At 41.7% G+C, this 20,275-nt stretch overlaps 1 protein-coding gene across 3 annotated transcripts in view; it reads right to left on the bottom strand.

Moving 5' to 3' along the window:
- Window positions 1–20,275, bottom strand: part of ADAM12 (ADAM metallopeptidase domain 12) — a 308,214-nt gene that overhangs the window by 102,256 nt on the left and 185,683 nt on the right. For all 3 annotated transcript variants that reach the window (XR_012905666.2, XM_025188248.3, XM_075935285.2), the window contains exon 6: window positions 1,562–1,745. Coding sequence is in view for 2 of the 3 variants with exons in the window: in XM_025188248.3 (XP_025044033.2) it covers window positions 1,562–1,745 (184 nt within the window). In the remaining variant the exon portion in view is untranslated. The remainder of the gene's footprint in view (window positions 1–1,561; window positions 1,746–20,275) is intronic.

Raw genomic sequence — 20,275 nt, 5'->3', positions numbered from 1 at the left:
TCACATTTAATAAAAACTGCACACACCTTTGTGCTGCTATGTTATTCTTGATCATATTATACAGTCCCTTCTACAAAATCCCAATCCAAGAGACACGTGAATCTGTGGTAGTAATTTTTCTGTCTGATTTAAAAGTCATTTATTGTATACAATTTTCATTAGCTAGATGCATTGCATGTCAAGTGCCTTTCCACCTACATAAAAACAATTACACATGATATATCCCTAAAACCAAAATGCTAAGAATGTGTTCTGTGTGCACAAGATACTTTCCTATTACAATTTAAAGGTGTGTTTAAATTTCAACATGTATTATTAGGAAAGTAACATGGCTATAACATTCTCCTTTCCTCCCTGGGTGGGCAAAAAGATATTCTAGACATTGCCAGCTCTCTTTAAGACTGAATTGCAAGTGGCACAGGAATCAAAATATATTACCAGAATTTGTAATCTGCCTAAAATTCTGTACCACTTCATTAATGAAAACAGAGAAGAATTAAAATACAAGCAAGAAAAATGATTAAAGGTCTTGATTTAACAAAGCATTTAAACACATTTTAACTTCAAAGACATGCTTATGTTCCACTGTCTTTAAGAGAACTTACCATGTGGTTAGATGCTTTGATGAATAGACGCTTAAGAAACTGGAGAGATTAAGTCACAGACAAAATGTAAAAGAACTAAACAAATACTGAACGTCAAAGCAATAAGACTCAGCTTGTGAATGGCTCCTGCACAGGGCTGGAAGGATGAGCAAGAAACTCCCAACAGTTTGTTGGAGTGTGCAAGGCCAATGGAGCAGGGCTGGCACACCACAGGGAGCGTTCTGCCTACTTCAAGCAATAAACTGTGCTCTGACTTTGCACAGGGAGGAGTAGCAAGACAGACTGTACCCTTGGCTATGCACAATTTCCCCAGTGCTCCTCCTTGTAAAAAGTCACATTTTGACCTAAAGAAGGGAAGATACACGATAGCCGTCTAAACCAGTGGCTTTCCCCCTGTGGCCCACAGATCCCCAAGGGTTCGCAGACTATGACTAAGATTTAATGTTTAGGGTTCTATAAATGAAAAAGGTTGAAAACCACTGTCCTAACCCATATGTCCTGGAAGAGGGTAAAGAACAGTTATTTAGGTAGATCCAGAGAGGATCTACTGGAAGCGATATGATGAAATTTAGAAACTGAAAAATCTCTTTACAGTGGGATCTTTTAAAACTGAGAACTCAATCTCAAGAGAAAAGGCAGAATCTTCATTTGCTGGGCTGTTTAGAAGTCATCTGGGCTAACTACCTAGTACTGTAACCATCAGGTAGCAGCAAAGAGGGGAAAATTTAGCAGGGTATTTTCCATCGCTATTTTACTCGATTTCATGATGACCACAAACACAAGGTGAAATCTTGGCCCCACTCAATAGAGTCACAATTTCACCATCTATGCACCATTTCAAATGATACACATGTATCTCAGCAATTAGTTTTGATGTAGATATTTGATCAATTTCTGGAAATTAGCATAAAGAGATTATCAACAATCCAGAAACATAAAACTATCTTTCCACATACCCTGCTAGTGAATGCTTGAGAAGACTGTGGAGTGTCATCAACAGTGATGCCAGAGACATTGAATTGGTTGCCACAAGATCCGGAGGTTATTTTCAGGTTCTCTGCTCGGTAGATCTTGTGTTCACTCGTAGCATTTTCCAATGGCTCCAGAATGTAGGTTTTATTTTCAAATAAAATAAGTCCCCTGTTTTATAAAAGATCAAAAAATGATGTATTGCTTTTAAGTGCTGATGTGTTTGTTTTCAGCCAACATAGAGGTTTTAATAATCATGATGAAATATGAAGCAGTAAAATGCTGATTTCTAACGTCAAAACCTGCTGGGGTCGGAGACATCAGTGATGTATGCGTCATCTAGACATACTGTACTTTACAAGAACCAAAGGCAGAGAGAAAATATTCCTCCTTTGAAATATTGTGGAGTACAGCAAAATTACATTTGTGTTTGATGTGTTTTCCATTCTTCCTGTGATGCAGTACCACTGCTGAGAGGAGTTAGAATGCATCTGCTTGGAATGACTCTTAGCAAATATTAACCAACAAGAATGAAGTGAGCAATTAAAAAAAAAAACCTTGATCAGAAATATATATTATAACTTTTAAACTGAATGCTGTTGCGCACATCAACCTGTGGTACGAGTAGCCTTAGGGGTACTCGAGAGAAGTCTGAGGGGTACATCAACACAACCAAAATTTGAAGAAAACTGAATTTTTGTTTTAAGTTTTATAGCGCTTTATTATTTTTGTACTTTTTACACCCAAAAATGTCATCGCCCACCCAGCTACGATTAAGTTGTTTAAACAAATGTGTTGCAATGGTAGAAAAAAAATGTGCGTGTCTGAAAACTGTAGGTACTGGGGGTACTTTTTTTTTTAAAAAAGGGGGTACTTATAATTTTTTTAAAGGGGTACTTAAAAAAAGTTTGAGAAACACCACACTACAATATCAAACTTAATTATTGGACACTGTATAATACCGAATTATAATGGAGCCCAGCTTCATTAACCACTGGATTTCTGTTTAATTCAATTGACTCCAAGAATAATAATGTGTACTGCAATATTACTTGCCACTTAGGGATCTCAAAGAGCTTTACAAACATTAATAAAGGAATCGTTGCTAAACACCTGAGATCTACTGCCTGTAAAGGAGAAAAAGAGGCTCAGAAAACAAGTAACTTGATGAAGTCACTCAAGAAGTCTATGGAAGAGCTTGGAGCAGGTGCATTCTTTCCTGGCTTCCAATCCTGGGCCCTGGCCAGAAAACCAATCTCTCTTTACACTTCTGACAGCTCACATTAAAAGGATTATCACACTGGATACTGTCCTGCTGCATTCACTGCTAAAGTAAAGCAAAGCCTCTCATGCCAGAGCGCTATCACAATGCCATGGTAGCACTCTTACCACCTGTCCCACTTACTCCCCACAAGCCCAGGGAGTGTGCCAATGCCCCTGCAATCCCTAGTTGCTGGACCAGTTCCTCGGGGGCTATTGACGGCTGGCCTAAAGTACTGCAGCTCATGGTATGATAATATTTCCACTAATAGTCAAAGCTCCCCATTTAAAGCGCTGTTCCACAGAATCAAAAGGCTGCTCTCATTTTTATTATGGACCACACCACACTGGCATGGAACAGGCACAGATGGCCATAATGATGTCTTAGAAGCCAGGTCTCCAGCATCAACATGGAAGTTAAAGTGGGAGGAGAGAATATGACATTTAGTGACTTTTCATAGCGGAGGATCACTGCAAAGTGCTTTACAAGTCAATGAGTCTCATCCTTAGTGCAGTGACTACATAATGGTAAGCAAAAAAACCCCAAACAAACCACCAGTTGAATACACTGAAACAGTGAATGCGAAGCTTTGGCCATTTGAACCTGCTTTTACTGAGATAGGCCATGCTAGGCAGCACAGTGGAGACAGTTTCTTCCTTTCTGAGGCCCCTTTGGTAATGAAGGGTTACAGAAAGGGACAACCTGTCAGAAAATATCAGAAGGCAGCAGAGAGACTGTTGAAAAGTTACAGCACATGAGGGAGATCAGGTTTCATTGGGTTACAACGCAACACAAACAAATCAGTTCATGCCACCTGTTTCTTCTTCTGTAAAGTGGGGATGACATTTACCTATCTAGCCAAGTATGGGGAGGGTTCCTTAATTAGAACTTCAGCTGAAAAGCACTAGAGCAATGTTTCTCAAAGTGGTCTGCAATACCCTCCACAAGAAGATCTTTACGAGAGAGGGCCATAATTTACAGCTCTGAACAAAACCAGGGTCCAATAAATCCTTCATTTGCCACTCCCTCAGCAGCCTTTGACAAGTCACTTCAGGCCCATATTTACCCACTACACAGCCGTGTTTTGTGGATTGTTAAACATTTATACAGATATTTTGAAAATTAAAACAATCAGATATAGGTATCAAATTTCTGCTACAGCCCAAATAACTGAGGCGGTGCTGCATGGTTTTGGAGCATTCATAATTCAGTTCAGATAACCATTTCCTCCAAGAGCTTTACACTTAGGCCTGGTCTATACTAGACCAGGATGGCTGGCTTAAGGTATGCAACTCAAGCTATGTACAATCATAGTTGTTTATCATATGCCGAGTTGGCTTACCATAAGCCGAACCGTAGTAGTGTCCACACTGCAGGAAGCTGATAGGAGCAAATGATCCCATTGGTTTCCCTTACTGCTTGCAAAAGGAGGAGTACTGGATTCCAGTACCAGAGGAGTATCTATACTAGACCTGCTAAATTGAATGTCAGAAGATTGAACTCTTGTGCGTTGATTCTCTGGCAACTATAGACATGCCCTAAGTGTATACCAGTTAAAAGTGTGAATAAGTTTTTTCACTAGCTAAAAAGAGAAGGAGAAAGCCAGATAAATCCAGAAGAAAAGTAATGTGGGAAGAGACAGAGAACAAGCAAGGTCTAAAAGAGAAGAGGAAGTGGCACAATTGCAGTGTGGTTTTCTGCTTTTACTAAATTTAAACATCAAAACCATAATGACCCACTGATATTATATTTTTACATTAAATATTAAATTATCTTCCTTACAGTGCCAAAATGGAACAGGAAAAATGTAGAGTAAGATGAAGCATAAAAGGCCGAGAAAAATTTACTAACTATTATGAGTCATCGGAAAAATTCCCAACAACCAATTAATAGTTCTCCATTCTTGGCTAGTCTTTTAAGTCATCTACAAAAAGTCTAAGAGGCTAGGAAACATGGGACAACATCCCCTTTGCACCAACAATTGGCAAGTCTAGAACGCAACTTAATTAAATAATGGTTGTAGCCTTTTTCTGGTATAACTAATCATTAAACTCTGAAGGCAGCTAGAGCAACAATGGAAACAGAATTCCATGCTGATGCTTCATTGATGGAGTCAAGCAATTCTGACATTTTTACAGCATTGACAGGTAGGCAACACTAAATACATAACATTTAGGTGTTGTTTCTTAAATTGTACAGTTTACTAAAAATAAGATAATACATATTTCATATTCCTCCTTATTTATACTATACATTTGGTTAAAAACCTCTCGCTGCTTCATCAGTGTCATGGTCACAGGAGTTTATAAAAGAAATTGCTTACATTGTACAATGTACAAGTTGCAAGCGATAGTATCATTACTACAGCTTCTCCAGCGTATCATTTTGTAATCTCAACCACTGTCCAAAGTCACTCCATAACTACTATTTCCCTTCCATGATCTTTTCCCCAGAAGCAGGAAATATGGATGTAAGTAAAGAGAAGATATTTTTATTAAGTGACTAATTTTATTCTCCAACTACAGTACTGAGACTGGAACCTTCAATTCACTGACACTGAAATTCCCATCTTGAATGAGAGTAAAAGCTTTTAAGAACAGCTCTACCTTTGCATATAGGCCATCATGCTATACAAAAATCTGCAAATTCAACATAGAAGAAAATATAACTTTCTGTTTAATGTACTGTTATTCTTTGAGTATTGCCTACAGGATATCAGCACCTGCTTTTGACCATCTGTAATAAGATAATGAATATCAAATATGCATTATCTTGGCTGGTTCTCTGTTTTCTCACTAATTTCCTTTTGCTACAAATGCATTTTTTACAATAATCAGTGCCAAATACAGCACCTTAAAAATGTAGCTAGATGAAAACTTCTATTTCTTTACTTCTTTTGGTGGAGTGGAGATGACAGTAATTGTACCTTATAGCCTTTCAGTGTTTAGAATCTGATGCAAATAAAATAAATCCAAAATTACTCTTTTCCTCGCACATTTTTGTCAAACAAGCTTGATTACTCCCACACTGCTTTTGCCTCTTCCTCATGAACATGAGTTTCTCCCACTCCTCCATAGCGTACACATTCTCAAAGGCCAAGACAGGATATAGCTCAGCTGGGATGTTTACTTCCAAAGCAAAGGAGCCAACAGTTGGGATGTTTTTGCTGAATAGCTTTTTGTTGTAAAGAATAAAAAATAGTCAATGCAGTGAGACATTTACTGATTTTACCACTGCTGCATTGTATATTTAATAGTTTTTACCAAAAGCCTTTCAAATATTAGAAAACAGCTGAGGAAGTATTACTCTAGATCAGTTAAGAAAAATAGTCCACATTTTTATTACTCACTCAGGTTATGTCTACACTGCAGACCTTTTGCGGGATAAGGGAGGTATCCCGGAAAAGCTCTGCTGTGTCCAAGAAACGTGTCCGCTTTTTCAAAAGTTTCCAAAAAAGCGGACATGTTCTTTTGGCATCCCTGTATTCCTCATTACATGAGGCATAAGGGATGTTCTGAAAGAGGAGGTTTTACCGAAATTTAGCCCTGGGTAGATGGGCCAAATTTTGGAAAAGCCTCATCAGAAAAAAAAAGCGGAAAAAGATACGCGAATTGTGGCTTGCAATTCGCGTATCTTTTTCTGATTTAACTCCGCAGTCTAGACATAGCCTCAGTGTTAGAATATGAACTCTTCCATAACCTAGTTTCTGATTACCTGTGAAAAAGCCTCTCACCCTATGCCCTAGCCCAGCAGTTATGATTTAATGGGGTGAGCTGGATTTCTGGATTTAATCCAGGGCACTCTGAAGTTAATGGAGAGAATGTAATTGACTTCAGTGAGTTTTGTATCAGGATTTTGTATCCAAGCTGAAGTAAGAAAAGTTTTCCTAGTTCAGAGTCCTCTCTGGCAGTCCTCTCGCTGGAAATCCTTGCTTGCTGCATTTAGGAAATGACGTTAAATAATAATACAATTATTTAGTTATTTGCCTCTGTAGAGCTTTATGCAGGAGAGCAGTCTCTGCAACTTCATTTCACACATGGAGAAACTGAGGCACAAGAAAATGCTATATCTGCTTCTGATCACTCAGCAACACACAGAGAAAGTGGGAATAGAACACAAGTCTTCTGTGCCGTAGGCCTATGTTCTGTGGGCTAAGCCATGGTCCCTTGCTCACATAAATGATCCACTGATTCCAATGTATACCCGTGACTGCTTTTAGGTTCCGTCCATTCTTTTTCATTTCTATACATGCTCCAGAACAACTTTTTGTTCCAGAAATGTTATATTAACTGGGAATGTTCCTGTTTGCTTGCGGGGAGGGGTAGCTGTGGTTTTTGGCTTGATTTTGGATGGCAGTCTGTTTGGAGCTTTATTTTAGACCACCAACTGTACAGGGCTAGGATGTCAGGTAGAGTAGATTGTAATTTTTATTGTTTTGTTCTCCATTTCCCAGCCAGCACTAAGGGTCATTGATCCGTAGCCTTTCACAGTGGCGGGGGACTAATAGAGGGGGCAACTGCTGAAACCTTTCATCATTGGCTCTCCTGTCAGGGCCTTTCACTCCCCTCTCCATGCTGCCAAAAGTGTGGACAAGGCATTTGTGCTCATAAAAGGTGCATACATGACAGCATTAGAGAGTGAAGGTGCAAAAAAAGGGAGGGCTCCTACAGCTAATGGGGGCCCATCATGGATCTCCTGAGATCTACCAAAAGGCTGGTGCTATTTACACACAGGCTCTGTGCCTCTTCATTTTCTTCCCAAGTCTTCCAGGCTGAATTTGGAAGAAGTCTGTGAAGGTCCAAAGAGAGAGCTGGAAGAAGCTGTGCTTTTTAGATGGAAGTTTGCATACCAAAGGGCCTTCCTCTTGAATAGCTATGTGACAGCATAAGCAAAATAGGAGCCCCTCATCACCCTAATATCTGAGCACCTTCCAGTGGTACATTAAGTGACACCACTAGCATCTGTAATATGGTATGCCTACTCTCACCTCCTCATCTCCTCATACCATCACCCTTTCTCCATTTCTTCTCTCTGCCCAGTAATCCCCATACTCCCACTCCTTCCTCCAGAAAAGAAGAGGTTCCTTGTTCCCATGGTTAATTTTCCCCTTTCTCTGCCCACAAGAGAAAGAGTCCATTGCCCACAACCCTAAAAAGTAGCAGCTCCAGCCCAGTTAGACTTCACTACTCCCTGACAAGGCAAACAAGTCTGCAAAGAATTGATCCTCCCTCAGATTGGGCAGATCCCCTTCTGTCACTAGCAAAAGGGAACTTGGAGTGGAGGAGAATACAATGTGGATTTCTCTCTTCATCCCACTGAAAGGAAACTTAAAACATAAAATAACAAATGCAGTTATTAATTGCTGGTTAACTTGCCAGGAACCTCCTGAGGGGAAGTGTAATTAAAGGGAATAACTTAACTTAATACATGACAAAGTGAAATGGTCTATTCCATTTCCCCTTCACTTTTTTAAGAAACAAAACATAATGCAAAGCCAGTAATATTTCATAAATCAACAGGCTTTTGGAAATTTTAAAATACAAATGAGATTTTTCTTTTCCAACCTGTCAGCAGAAGAGTGGGCCCTGACAATATAAACCACTGATGCATACTTGTCTTAGAAACTGTGATGCTAAAGAAAAACTTGGCTCGGATGGCATTATCTGATGGTATATTATTCTGCCGAATTACAAGTGGAGAGTTAGGTAAATTAATAAATCTGATACCCATGAACGCAAATAAACATTTGGTTTTAATGAAGCTCAAAGTTATTCTCATTTCTAAATAAAAACAATTAAAAATCCTATTATAAGACAAACGTATATGTAATTTGCCTTAGTACATGAGAAATGTACTGAAATAGAAGGCTATCACATTTGTGTATACTGTGTGTTCATGCTGGGTGAAATTCAAACCTATGCACAGGTTCAATGCAACCCCTATGTACCAGTGAAGTGCCACTTAAGTCAAAGTGAATTAAATTTCGAGAAGTTCTCACGATGCCCCTCTGTTCAGGGCTGAATTAAACTAGGTAGGATTATATGCCTTCAGTTGTGCATGCTCATTATCTATCCCCTAGGTCCACATATCATCCTAGTTCTGGAAACAGCACTATTCATAAACCTGTGTGAGCTCTGGACACAGTGGGTGCATCTAGACTGGCAAGATTTTGAGCAAAATCTTGCCAGCTGTCTAAACTGGCTGCGAGAATTTGCACAAGAACACTAATGATCTAATGTAAGATTGTCAGTGTTCTTGCGCAAGAACTCTGATGCTCCCGCTCGGGAAAAAGCCCTCTTGTGCAAGTGATCTTGCGCAAGAGGGACAGTGTAGACAGGGACAGGATTTTTTTGCGTAAGAAAGCCCCAATGGCGAAAATGGCCGCCGGAGCTTTCTTGCGCAAAATCGCTTCTATACTGGGCACAGATGCTTTTGCGCAAAAGCAAATCTTTTGCGCAAAGGCACTTGCCAATCTAGATGCTCTTTTGCAGAAATACTTTTAACGGAAAAACTTTTCCGTTAAAAGTATTTCCGCAAAATCATGCCAGTCTAGATGCAGCCACTAGTGTGTGCATGTGTGTGTGTGTATGTGTGTGTGTGCGAGTGACACCCAGAAGGGGTCTCAGATGGAAGGGTCAGGGCTGAGGGAAGCTGGTCCTCAGCAATACCTGGACCTGAGGTGCTTTCCCCACCAGCCCTAAAAGCCGCCCATAATGTATGGCATAACATCACTCCAGAGGCAATTTAAGGGGCCCGAGGCTCAGGCTGCTCCTGCAGTAGTAGCAGCAGCAGCCAGAGCCCTGAACCCCTTTGAATCGCCAGTCCCGGGGCAACTGCCCCCTTCGCCTCCCTGTTGGCGGGCCTGTGTATTTCCTCTGTATAACTGTTCTCAAAGGTTCACAACTGTACAGACAAACTAAGTTGCAAATGGAAAGAGTATTATAGAACTGGCTGAGCTTTTTAAAATTATATTTCTAAGGGAAAAGGCTCTTCCAGACTCCATTTTATGAGCACTGTGAAAGGGTGCAAGCCAATCAAGTAAATGTCCAGACAACTGCACAGTGCACAAAGGCAACTGCCCGTGTGGGGGCACAAATGTGGAGTTTGCTCAAGTTTTGGATGGGTATGAAATGGAGACAGTCTGAAAGGAGTAAGAAATGTGGCCTTTATTTTGTTTATATGCCTCAATTTTCCAAATGTGAAGTCCAATCCTACAACCATTATATTAGCTTTAATGACTGAGTAAGTGGTTCAGGTTTTGACATACAACACCTGAAGAGCATTATATCCTACCTCTTTGTACTAGTATGGCCCACTGGACATATTATAGGATTGGGACTCAACTATTTCAGGCTCTGCCACCAGCCTGCTGGATTACCCCGCCTGGACAATTTACTTCACCTTTCTGTGCCTCACTCAGGTAATGAAACTTCCCGCTTTAGGTTGCATTGATGAAAAGCAGAATCTAAGAACCTAGTGCCTGACTCAAATAGATAATGGACAGAATTCAAACTGACGACTGAAACAATGGGGCTGTGTCTACACTGCGGGTTTTTTACGGAAGAGGAAATGCAAATGGAGCACTCATTTGCATATCTCACGCTCTCATTTGCATATCTTCTTCTGATCCTTTTTGTGGAAGAGGTTTTTGCGATAAAAAGCCCTTTGTAGACAGGGCCATTTGTCAGAAAAAAACCCTTTCGCGCAAGATCCCTTATTCCTCAAAAAATTAGGTCTACAGGCTCTTGCGCAAAAGGATTTTTTTCCAACAAATGGCCCCCTCTACACAGGGCTTTTTATCACAGAACCCTCTTCCTCAAAAAGGTTTGGAAGATATGCAAATGAGAGCATGAGATATACAAATGAGCGCTCCATTTGCATTTCCTTTTCCGCAGTGTGGACGTAGCCTGGCTGTGTTGTTTTATGGTACTGAAACATAATAAGGGATTTCTCATTTGGACATACGCCATGTTCACATGGACCTGCTTTATACTAGCAAAGCATCCTTAATCAATGTAAAATCTATTCCATAGTACAGTGTATAAAAATTACCTGTGTCCAGAGACTACTGTAACACAGAGTTAGGCAGGTTAATCCTTTCATATTGCAAATCAGATTTATCCTGTGTGATCACTTATTGGTCTGAAATCTTGGTTCCCAGAATTCAAGGATGGAATTACAGAAAGTGATAATAGAATGTAATGTCCCCTACTTGGGAGTCACGGCCCAGTAACTGTGTTATCAGAAAAAATATTAAGAGTGAGCTTCACCATTAGAATAGCAAGACAGACCAGGGAAGATAGCAAAGGAACTAGAGAAAGAAAAGAGGGTGCAGTTAACGTCAATAACATTTTAGTGTGTTATTTGGTAGCACTGTATAATACAGCAAAAATCCAATTGTCCGGTATCCAGTGGTCCGGAACTCCCAATAGTCCGGCACCAACTGGAACCCGGAACTGCTCTGGCCAGCTGGACAATTGGACTTGCTATGAGCCTCATGGGCACTCGTGGCTGGTAAAGGGAAGAGGAGAAGAGAATTATACCCCTGTGATGGGTCTGCTAGGACCCGCAGTGTGTCCGGCCGGAGGGTGGAGAGTGGGTGGGGAATAGTGCGGTGAGGGGCAAACCCTCTGCTGTTTTGCAGGAAGGCGGGGGAAGCCCCGCGCAGCTGCTGAGAGTTTCCAGGAAGGGAGCGGGCTCCCCACCCCCCAGACTGCAGTAGTTATTGCCAAGCAGGGGGGTGAGGGGCGGCGCTGCGGGACCAATCCGGCAGCACCCCAGCTGCTCTGCTCCGCTGCTTCCCCAAGTCCGCCACCACCACTGCAAAATGGTGGAGGGTTCGCCCCTCGCCGTGCCATTCCCTGCCCACCCCCCGGATGCAGTGCTGGTCCCGGCAGACCCTTCACAGCCTCCCGCTGGAGTACCTCCTGGTACTCCGGCATATCTGATAATCCGGCACCACCTAGGTCCCAAGGTGCTGGATTATCAGAAGCCTACTGTAAATAATATATGGAAACAGTAAAGAGACATGGAAGTCAAACTTGGCCCCAGATTTGGGGTTGAAAAGGAGGGGGTTATAAATACCATAGGACCTACAGAAATGATTTTACTGTCCATTTTCTGCTGTGAAATGACTGAAATTTTCATGTATGTATGACTGTTGTGCTTATTATTAAGCAAATATGCACTGCACCTGGACACATGGGGTAAGATTTTCAAAATGCGTAAGTTAGGAGCAAAAGGATCACTGACTTGCAATGAGACATGTGCTCCTAAATTACAGAGGCACTTTTTAAAATCCCACCTAGGTTCTGTGTATGGCTTCTTCTAATGCATGCACATGTACTTGCATATGCACTTCTCTTTTCAGCACCTGCAGCTGTGCATTCAGGTAAAGAGGTTTGTGCATACAAATCCTCTTCACACAAATGAGTTGTATGTGTGTATATTCTATACCCTGCACGCAAAAGGGTAAGTACCAGAAAAGAGAGAAAACAGACATGTACAAACATAAGGTTGCACAAATATACAAATTATTTGAATTATTATGCCCAGAAGACTGTCATTTTTGTTACTAAATGGGATGACTGCCTAGGAAAGAAAGCAGAGTATTTTCCACAGCATGGGAAAATGACCTTGCCTCAGCCAAACCAGCACCTCCCAAGTAGTCAAAACTATCTAATTGGTTTGCTCTTCCAGATAGAAGTGCTGATTATCCATCATCCCTATTTCATGCATTCAGAAGGTACAGTCACTCTCCTGCCACTCAACTCTTCTTCCTCCAAAGGAGTTAAGAAATATGCAAAGGAGTTAAGAAATATGCAGACAAGGGCATGATTACACTCTCTTATAACCTGCATTTTAGGCAGCTATCAGTGTCAATTGAACTCAGTTTATGCCATTGTAGGCCTAAGCGAAGCAGATATTCTAATTTATGTCTGAGAGGAAGTATTATAGGGGAATACAAAAATGTTTTTTGTAGAAGAAAATTAAGTTTTTCTATATCTATGTGATTCAGTTTTGTCTAAATCAAACTTCCTCCACATGCATGAGCAACACTTTTTCAAATCCAAATTAATGTTCAGATTTTATACCATTCCTTATGCAATACAGGTTGGGCAATAATGTGTCTTCAATGCTTATGTAACCCACACACCTACTGGGTTTGGTGTACTGTCCCATGTAGTGGCACTTACACCACTTACAGGGAAAAAGAATGAGTTTCCTCTACAGCCTTAAGAAAGTGTTAGCTCAGTCATTAGAGGGTCATGCACTAAGCTTCAGAGGTCTCTGGTTTGATTCTGCCTTTTGGTATTACATTTAGTCATATGGTTGTATTGTATCTATGGGTATGTCTACACTACCCCGCTAGTTCGAACTAGCGGGGTAATGTATGCATACCGAACTTGCTAATGAAGCCCGGGATTTGAATTTCCCGGGCTTCATTAGCATAAAGCCGGAGCCGCCATTTTTAAAAGCCGGCTAGTGCGAACCCCGTGCCGCGCGGCTACATGCGGCACGGGCTAGATAGTTCGAACTACGTAGCCATTCCGAACTATCTGTACTCCTCGTTCCACGAGGAGTACAGATAGTTCGGAATGGCTACGTAGTTCGAACTATCTAGCCCGTGCCGCGTGTAGCCGCGCGTAGCTGCGCGGCACGGGGTTCGCACTAGCCGGCTTTTAAAAATGGCGGCGCCGGCTTTATGCTAATGAAGCCCGGGAAATTCAAATCCTGGGCTTCATTAGCAAGTTCGGTATGCATACATTACCCCGCTAATTCGAACTAGCGGGGTAGTGTAGACATACCCTATAAGCTTCACAGCTTCCTAAAGAAATGTAACCTTCTCTTTTGGGTCACTTTAATGCCTTTTCATGAATTCTTTTGGTACCTAGGAAAGGCACATGATTTTCTTTTACACAGATGGAAAACTTTCTTGTGAAATTCTGTGTGGAGCTAGGATTCCTGGGACTATATCAGATCAAAACAGAGCTCTGGAAAGAAAAGCAACATAAATAAGGAAGCTGCAGCACCGTAGCTTTGCAATGTTATCCATTAAACATTAATTTTCTACAGTGCTCAGCCACAATGGAATGTGTCAAGGACCAAGTGGTTGCTTGAGCTCTGAATTTCCTGCACTGTTTTAAACTATTTTTGTGTACACTAGTAAAACATTCATTTAATGCATTTAACATTTTGGTCAAAATAGATTATTATTTGTGAAAGAGGTAGTAGGTGAACTGTTCTTCCAAACCTGTGAGGTCCTCAGCACACTTAGTATTTCACAGCAGGCCCGTGCATTTTGCATCATCTGGGCTTTTATTCCTAACTTATCTTAATGAGAGGAAGTGTATGGTTCTGGGAACTGGTAGTGCAGTATGTAACCTTTCAACTGTATGTTTCTGTTCAAACTCAAATACTGACAAAGTTATTATCTGTCACCAGGCTGTGAAATGAGTTTTGGGCTCTAAGTCAACAGGAGTTCCTATCACAAAACCACTATCACACATGGATGCTCGTATGGCCAGTTCCAACAGAGAATGCAGAGGTTAAACAACTATGGATATTGAGATACATCCTTCCCCCTAGATATTCTCCTATAAGCTAAGGTTGGACCACACCAGCAGGAATTGAGAAAGCCAGCCATGGCAAAAGAAGATGCTACACCAATCTTATGAGCCAGAGGTTCAGTTTATCAACAACTTAACCTGTTACTTGCACCAGTGTAATTTGAGTGAAAAATGGTTCTATTCTGACTGGATAAGGTTTTACATCCCCTTTGCACTGGTGTAAATGACTTTGTAAGGAGCTGTGGACTGGACCCAAAGAGAGGACTAGGCTTGTCATTCAGCCATGAGCACAAAATTCACCAAAAGTGAGAGAATGAATAAAAGAGGAAAAACACATCCATAAAAAGCACCCATAAAATGTTTTCTTGCTGGAAGACACCAGTGGAATCCTAATAACTATGGTCAAAGTTGCCCTTTTAATAGGGATAAGAATTTTGGTAACAAATTGCTTATTCACTGTGTTTTCTTACTCCTCTGCTCCTATTACTTTCATGGCTACAATACAAAAGCCTTGACAATACCACCACCATAGAAAATGTAAAACAGAGGCAGGAAAGGCTCCAAACAGTCATGCTGTTTGTAGATAAATTAAACAAACCCAGAAAAGTCTGAGACAGCTGGAAATTTGACAGGAAAACTGGTTTTCCAGGGAGAACACTAGAGCCAATTTACAGTTAATTGCTGTGATTTGGAGCTGCTTTGTGAGTAAATACCACTATGTGATTGACCAACTAGGAAGGTAATTGTTTTCTGATCTGTGTCCATAGTGTATTTAAAAATTACCATCAGTCAGTGCCTTTCTGCAAGGTAACTAAGAAATGATTAAATTGGTAAATTTAATTGTTTTCTTGACGTGGTGTGTGTGTGTCTTTTTTTTCTTTTGGTGTGTGTTAACATTTGTATCTATGCTACTTGCTACGTGTCATATCTTTCACAGCCACAATTTTTTGAGGATCACAGCCACATTAAGAAGAAAATTCTCAGAACTGCTGGGCTGTTGGACGACGTAGGAGTTAGCAGCTGCAGTTCTGTCACTGCCAGTGTATACCACTGCTCTCTAGCACAGGGAGACATCTTTGAAGACTCCAGAGCTAAATGAGAACTGGAAGGCAACCAGGTCCTGTCACAACCTAATAAATATGCCAACCAGTGTACCGTGAGAATAAAATATAGCATCACATGGGCAAAGTGGGGCCAACAGCCACCACAGGTCCTGGGGCAAGGTGTGTGGGAGGTCCAGTCTGCACCCCAAGAAGGGGCAGTACCTCAGGGAAAGGAGCAGGGCTTCAGGCGGAAGGGGCAGGTTGAAGGCAGTCAGTCCTTAGCGATGCCCAGATCACACCCCGAGGCCTGGATTTGTGCAGAGCATTGTGGCTCCATGGATTGGAACTCCAGCAGCAATTCAAAGGGTCTTAGGGCTCTGGAAACTGCTGCAGTAGCAGCAGTGGCCAGGAGTTCCTGGCTCCTTTAAATCTCCAAGCCCTAGAGCAATTGCCCCCTTTATGCTACCCCCTCTGTCGGCAGGCCTGCATGGCTACAATTGCCATGGGAAAACAGGAATCAAAGATTTCCCAAAATTGTACAGTCCTATTGATGTCCCCCTGGAAACAGCTGCAGATTATATGCATTCTCCATTAATAAAGGATTAAGGGTGGGAATATAATCAATCCCAGTGGACACACATTGGTATAAAATCACTTTTTTCACACAAAGCTGATTTCATTTTTTGAGGACATTAAGTTTGGTTGATAAAAGTAACTGTAGGTACTTTTGTAAGGCGTTTGACTTGGTACTGCATGGCACTTTCTTTAAAAACATAGCACTGTACAATATCAATAAAGCACACATTAATAATGGATTAAGAACCAGCTAACTAATAGATCTAACACATGCTGTCATGGGGAAACCACTGCCTACACTGGATTGTCACAGAATTTTGAATCAAGTTCAAGGTCTAGGCCCTTATCTTCAGAGGGATCCATGGTACCAGGATATCAAACAAGATCATCCAAAACTCTGGGACAGAGATCCCTCCAGGAACAAAGGACCATTACAAACCTCAACATTTTCTGCTCCAAGTGCATGTCCTGCTCTAGAGCCTCACATTTGGTAATCCCAGCAACTGTGGGCAACACAACTGAGGACAGATATTTCTGGGAATGTGCTTGGGGAGAGAGGAAAGGATGGGGCCTCAGACAGAAGGGGTGTGTCTGCAGCTTCAGTAGCGATTTAAATGGCCAGGAGCTCCAGCCACCTCAGCTGCTGAGATCAGTGGCCCTTACAGACTAACATTAGAGTCAATTCAATCAGCAGATTCTAGTCCCAGGAGCATATTTTGTTGAGGAAACACCATGTGGATGTGTTTCTGAAATGAAAGGTTTAACTCCAAATTGGACCAAAACTAAATTTCAGAAAGTCAGCATTTCTCATAAACCGCCAATTCACATTTCAGCCAGCTCTATAGGTGAGACTGATAGTGGGATACCATATGTAGTTCTGGTGTCTGTAGTTTTAGAAGCATGTTTTAAAAAATTGGAGAAAGAGCAGAAAAAATTATTTCTGGGCTAGAGAAAATGTCCCATCCTAACAAGGAAATATCTATGATCAATGTCTTCTTGGATAGGGAGGAGGAAAGGAAGGGAACTCAAACACAAAATTTTCTCCCAAGAGATTAGAGAAGTCCACACTTTGTGGGAGACAGAGTCGAGTTTTTCCATATGGTGTCTTCTTCTTGACATGTATGCTGTTTGAGCCAAGTGTGTAGGCAACAAAGGGATTCATATAGGTACAGGATGCCATAAGACCTAGAAGGACGACACATGAACAGAATGAAAAGGCTGGATACCAAGATGACTGGAATCGGATCCAAAGAAGGGATATGTTGCCACTGATAGAGTCCAGTGTTGCCTCAGTAAACTTTATAGTCTACGTAGAACTAAATCAGACTTTTCTATATTTATATCAAGTCCCAGTGAGCACAAAAGATTAGGCAGATATGAGATCACTCTCAGAATCTCCTGATGAGAGCTCCCTATCAATAACCAGTTCATGAAGGGGAATAGTGATGATCTGTAACAGTGAAAGTAGGAGACCACAACTAATAGCACCTTTGTGAATACTCTTGCCACAGTTGTGAGGCCAAAGGGGAGCATGCCGTAATGACAATGATTTGAACCTTCAGTGAACTCAGGAATCGTCTGTGTGTGGGATGGATGTCCATGTGAGTACAGGCGTCCTTCATGTCAAGAGTGGTAAACCAGATGCAGTTGTTCAGAGGAAGAATTACTGATGCTAGGGTGACTCTCCTGAACCTTGTTTTTCCAGATAAAGACATGAAGCTACCTGCTGTCTGAGATGGGTCTCCATTCTTTCTTCTTTTGGATATGAGAAAGACCCTTTTCCTTTGTGCTGGGAATATCCCAGTTTTATGGCTCCCTATTGATTAAGAGAGTCTACTTTCTGAATGAGCATCCTTTCATGGGAGTGGTCTCTGAAGATGGATGCCCATGGGGGAGGGAAGGTTGGAGTGGAGCAGAAGAACACTATGGCAAAGAAGATATGAATGATGTGACGAGCCCATTTTTCTATTATCATTTGCTAGGCTTGGGAGAAATGAGCTAGGCAGTCACCAAAATGGGTGACCAATTGGGTAGATAGACTGGCAACTGGTTTGATTCAGATCTCTCAAAAGTGTTTGTTAGCTCAAGGCTGGGGTTTGAAAGAGAAAGAGGTGAAAACATTATACTTGTTCCCTCCATCCTCTGCCATTTCTATAGTGGCTTAAAGCCCCTTTGATGGAAAAGGGTTGAGATGTTGAATGCTGCTTATAAGACTGTGGTCTATGGAATTTCCTCCTGGATAGTGAAGTGAATTCTTATGGAGTGGAGGGTTCCTTTGAGTCCTTCAATGAGCATAAATGATCACCCATATGCTCACTGAACAGGCCATTCCCTTAGGGCAACTCCTTTCATTATAGAGTTGATTTTCCCAGGGAATTATGAGAATTATGGTTGAATAAAAAAGCCAAAGTTATCGACTAGGAAGCTGTGTCAGCTGCGCTGAGTGAACTTGAAGGGATGATCTGGCAATCAGTGTACCTATCTCAGTAAGTGCTTGGAACGGCACTCATTCTTGTTGCATGAGTTTGTCGGTGAATTCCGTGAACTTGGAATAATGAACAAAATCATATTTAGGCATTAATGCATGACAATTTGCTATGTGGAATTGCAGGTGGGTTGCAGTAAAAAACTTCATTGCAAATAGATCCAAATGCTTAGCTTTCAGGATCCATCCCTTCTGTAATGAGGATGTTGCCTATTTGTGGCAGGCTGGATTTCTAAGGAGTTCAGGATAAGGGGTGTAAATAAAATCTCTGCACCCCTTTCTGGTATGAAGTATTTCTTTTCTGTATTTTTTGGCATGGGAGAACATGTGGCTGAGGTATGCCAGATCACCTTGCAGCCTGCAAAACAGAAAGCAGCACCTTGCTGGGTTCACACTCTGTAGGATGCCCACGAGTTTATGAAGTGCCTCTGGTACCTCTGCTGGGGAATCTGGAGTACTTTTGCCACCCTGTTTAGTGAGTCTCGGATTTGTTTGTAATCATTAGGCAGAGAAGACGAGGCTGGCACCATGCTGAATCAGGGGACGAATATGATATAGTCCCATCGGAGCAAGTAGTTCCATTGATTTTAGTTCTTACCTCTTTATCCATTTCCTGAGTTTCCATCTCCTCCCTGTAAGAGAGGAATGATATGATTCTCAAAGAGATCTAATTGATTCTGGACTGTGCTTGTATGGGTCCCATAAAAAGACTGGCAAGTGGACACAAAAGGTGGCTCAGTAGGTCTTGATGACATTGTGTGTCACAGGTACCAAAGTTAGTTCACTATCTTACAAATTTATAGGCTCCGATTCCATGGCCTTCATTGCCACTAAAGCAGACATTGTAATTCCTTAGTAGTGGAACGTATTAGAAAGCAGCTTTTGTGCTCTCTTCTGCCATCCCCAGACCACTGGCATCAGGATGTCTCTTGAAATGATTGGATCTGCAAGGATGGGATACTTGGGATCTGGGAAGGATTACTACAGCCTTAAGGGAATGTATCTCTCCTGACCTAGACAATGAGGGACGATGAGGCTGATTTTTTCTTACAGACAAAATCACTGTGGCCAGAACTCTAGGTGCTGATCATTCCTCATTGGAGTGCAATGGTACTGCCAATGCAAGGGTGCTTGGTGCTTTTCCTTTGTTAACAAAACATGATCCTTCTCCTGTGGGTGGTAGCAGCCTCAGAATGCTCTTGTGCTTAGGATCTTGGAGACTTGCACCATGCCTCTTGTGACCATCTTAGCCTCCTGCACTGGGATGCAACTTAGATGGTGTTGGTAAAGAAGTCTTTTTTGAGGTGTATCTAGAGGAGGATTTCCCTCATTTGTTATGACAGCATTTCTTGACCTTTTGACGCCACTATGAGGAAATATCTTCAGGTCTCTCCTCTGAGCCCCAGAACTGAAGGCAAGTTCTTCTGTGCCTCTACTTTGCCCTGGGTCAGACTGCTGAATTCATAACAAGATCTTTGAAGCCTGTACTCATAGGTTTGATGGGTTCTGTTAGGAAACAATTGGCAAATGCTGCACTTCAAAGTAGATGTGACTATACCCAAAGTAGCAGAAGTGCTTCAGGTGGTAATTGCTGACCAATCACGTTGGGGGGGGGGGGGGGGAGGAGGTCTGAAAACACAGTTCTTGAATCCTGGGAACTTGGTCATGATCTCATAACAGGATATGTGTGTGGGGGTACTTATGTCCCAACTAGCTAAGAACTAAGATGACATCTACAACTATATAAAGACTACAGACAATTATGT

The sequence above is a fragment of the Pelodiscus sinensis genome, chromosome 8 (genome assembly GCF_052426305.1).
Source record: "Pelodiscus sinensis isolate ZL-2025 chromosome 8, ASM5242630v1, whole genome shotgun sequence".
Classification (NCBI taxonomy): domain Eukaryota; kingdom Metazoa; phylum Chordata; order Testudines; family Trionychidae; genus Pelodiscus; species Pelodiscus sinensis.
Note: the sequence above shows the minus strand (reverse complement) of the source record. Positions and strands in the feature narration are given on the sequence as shown.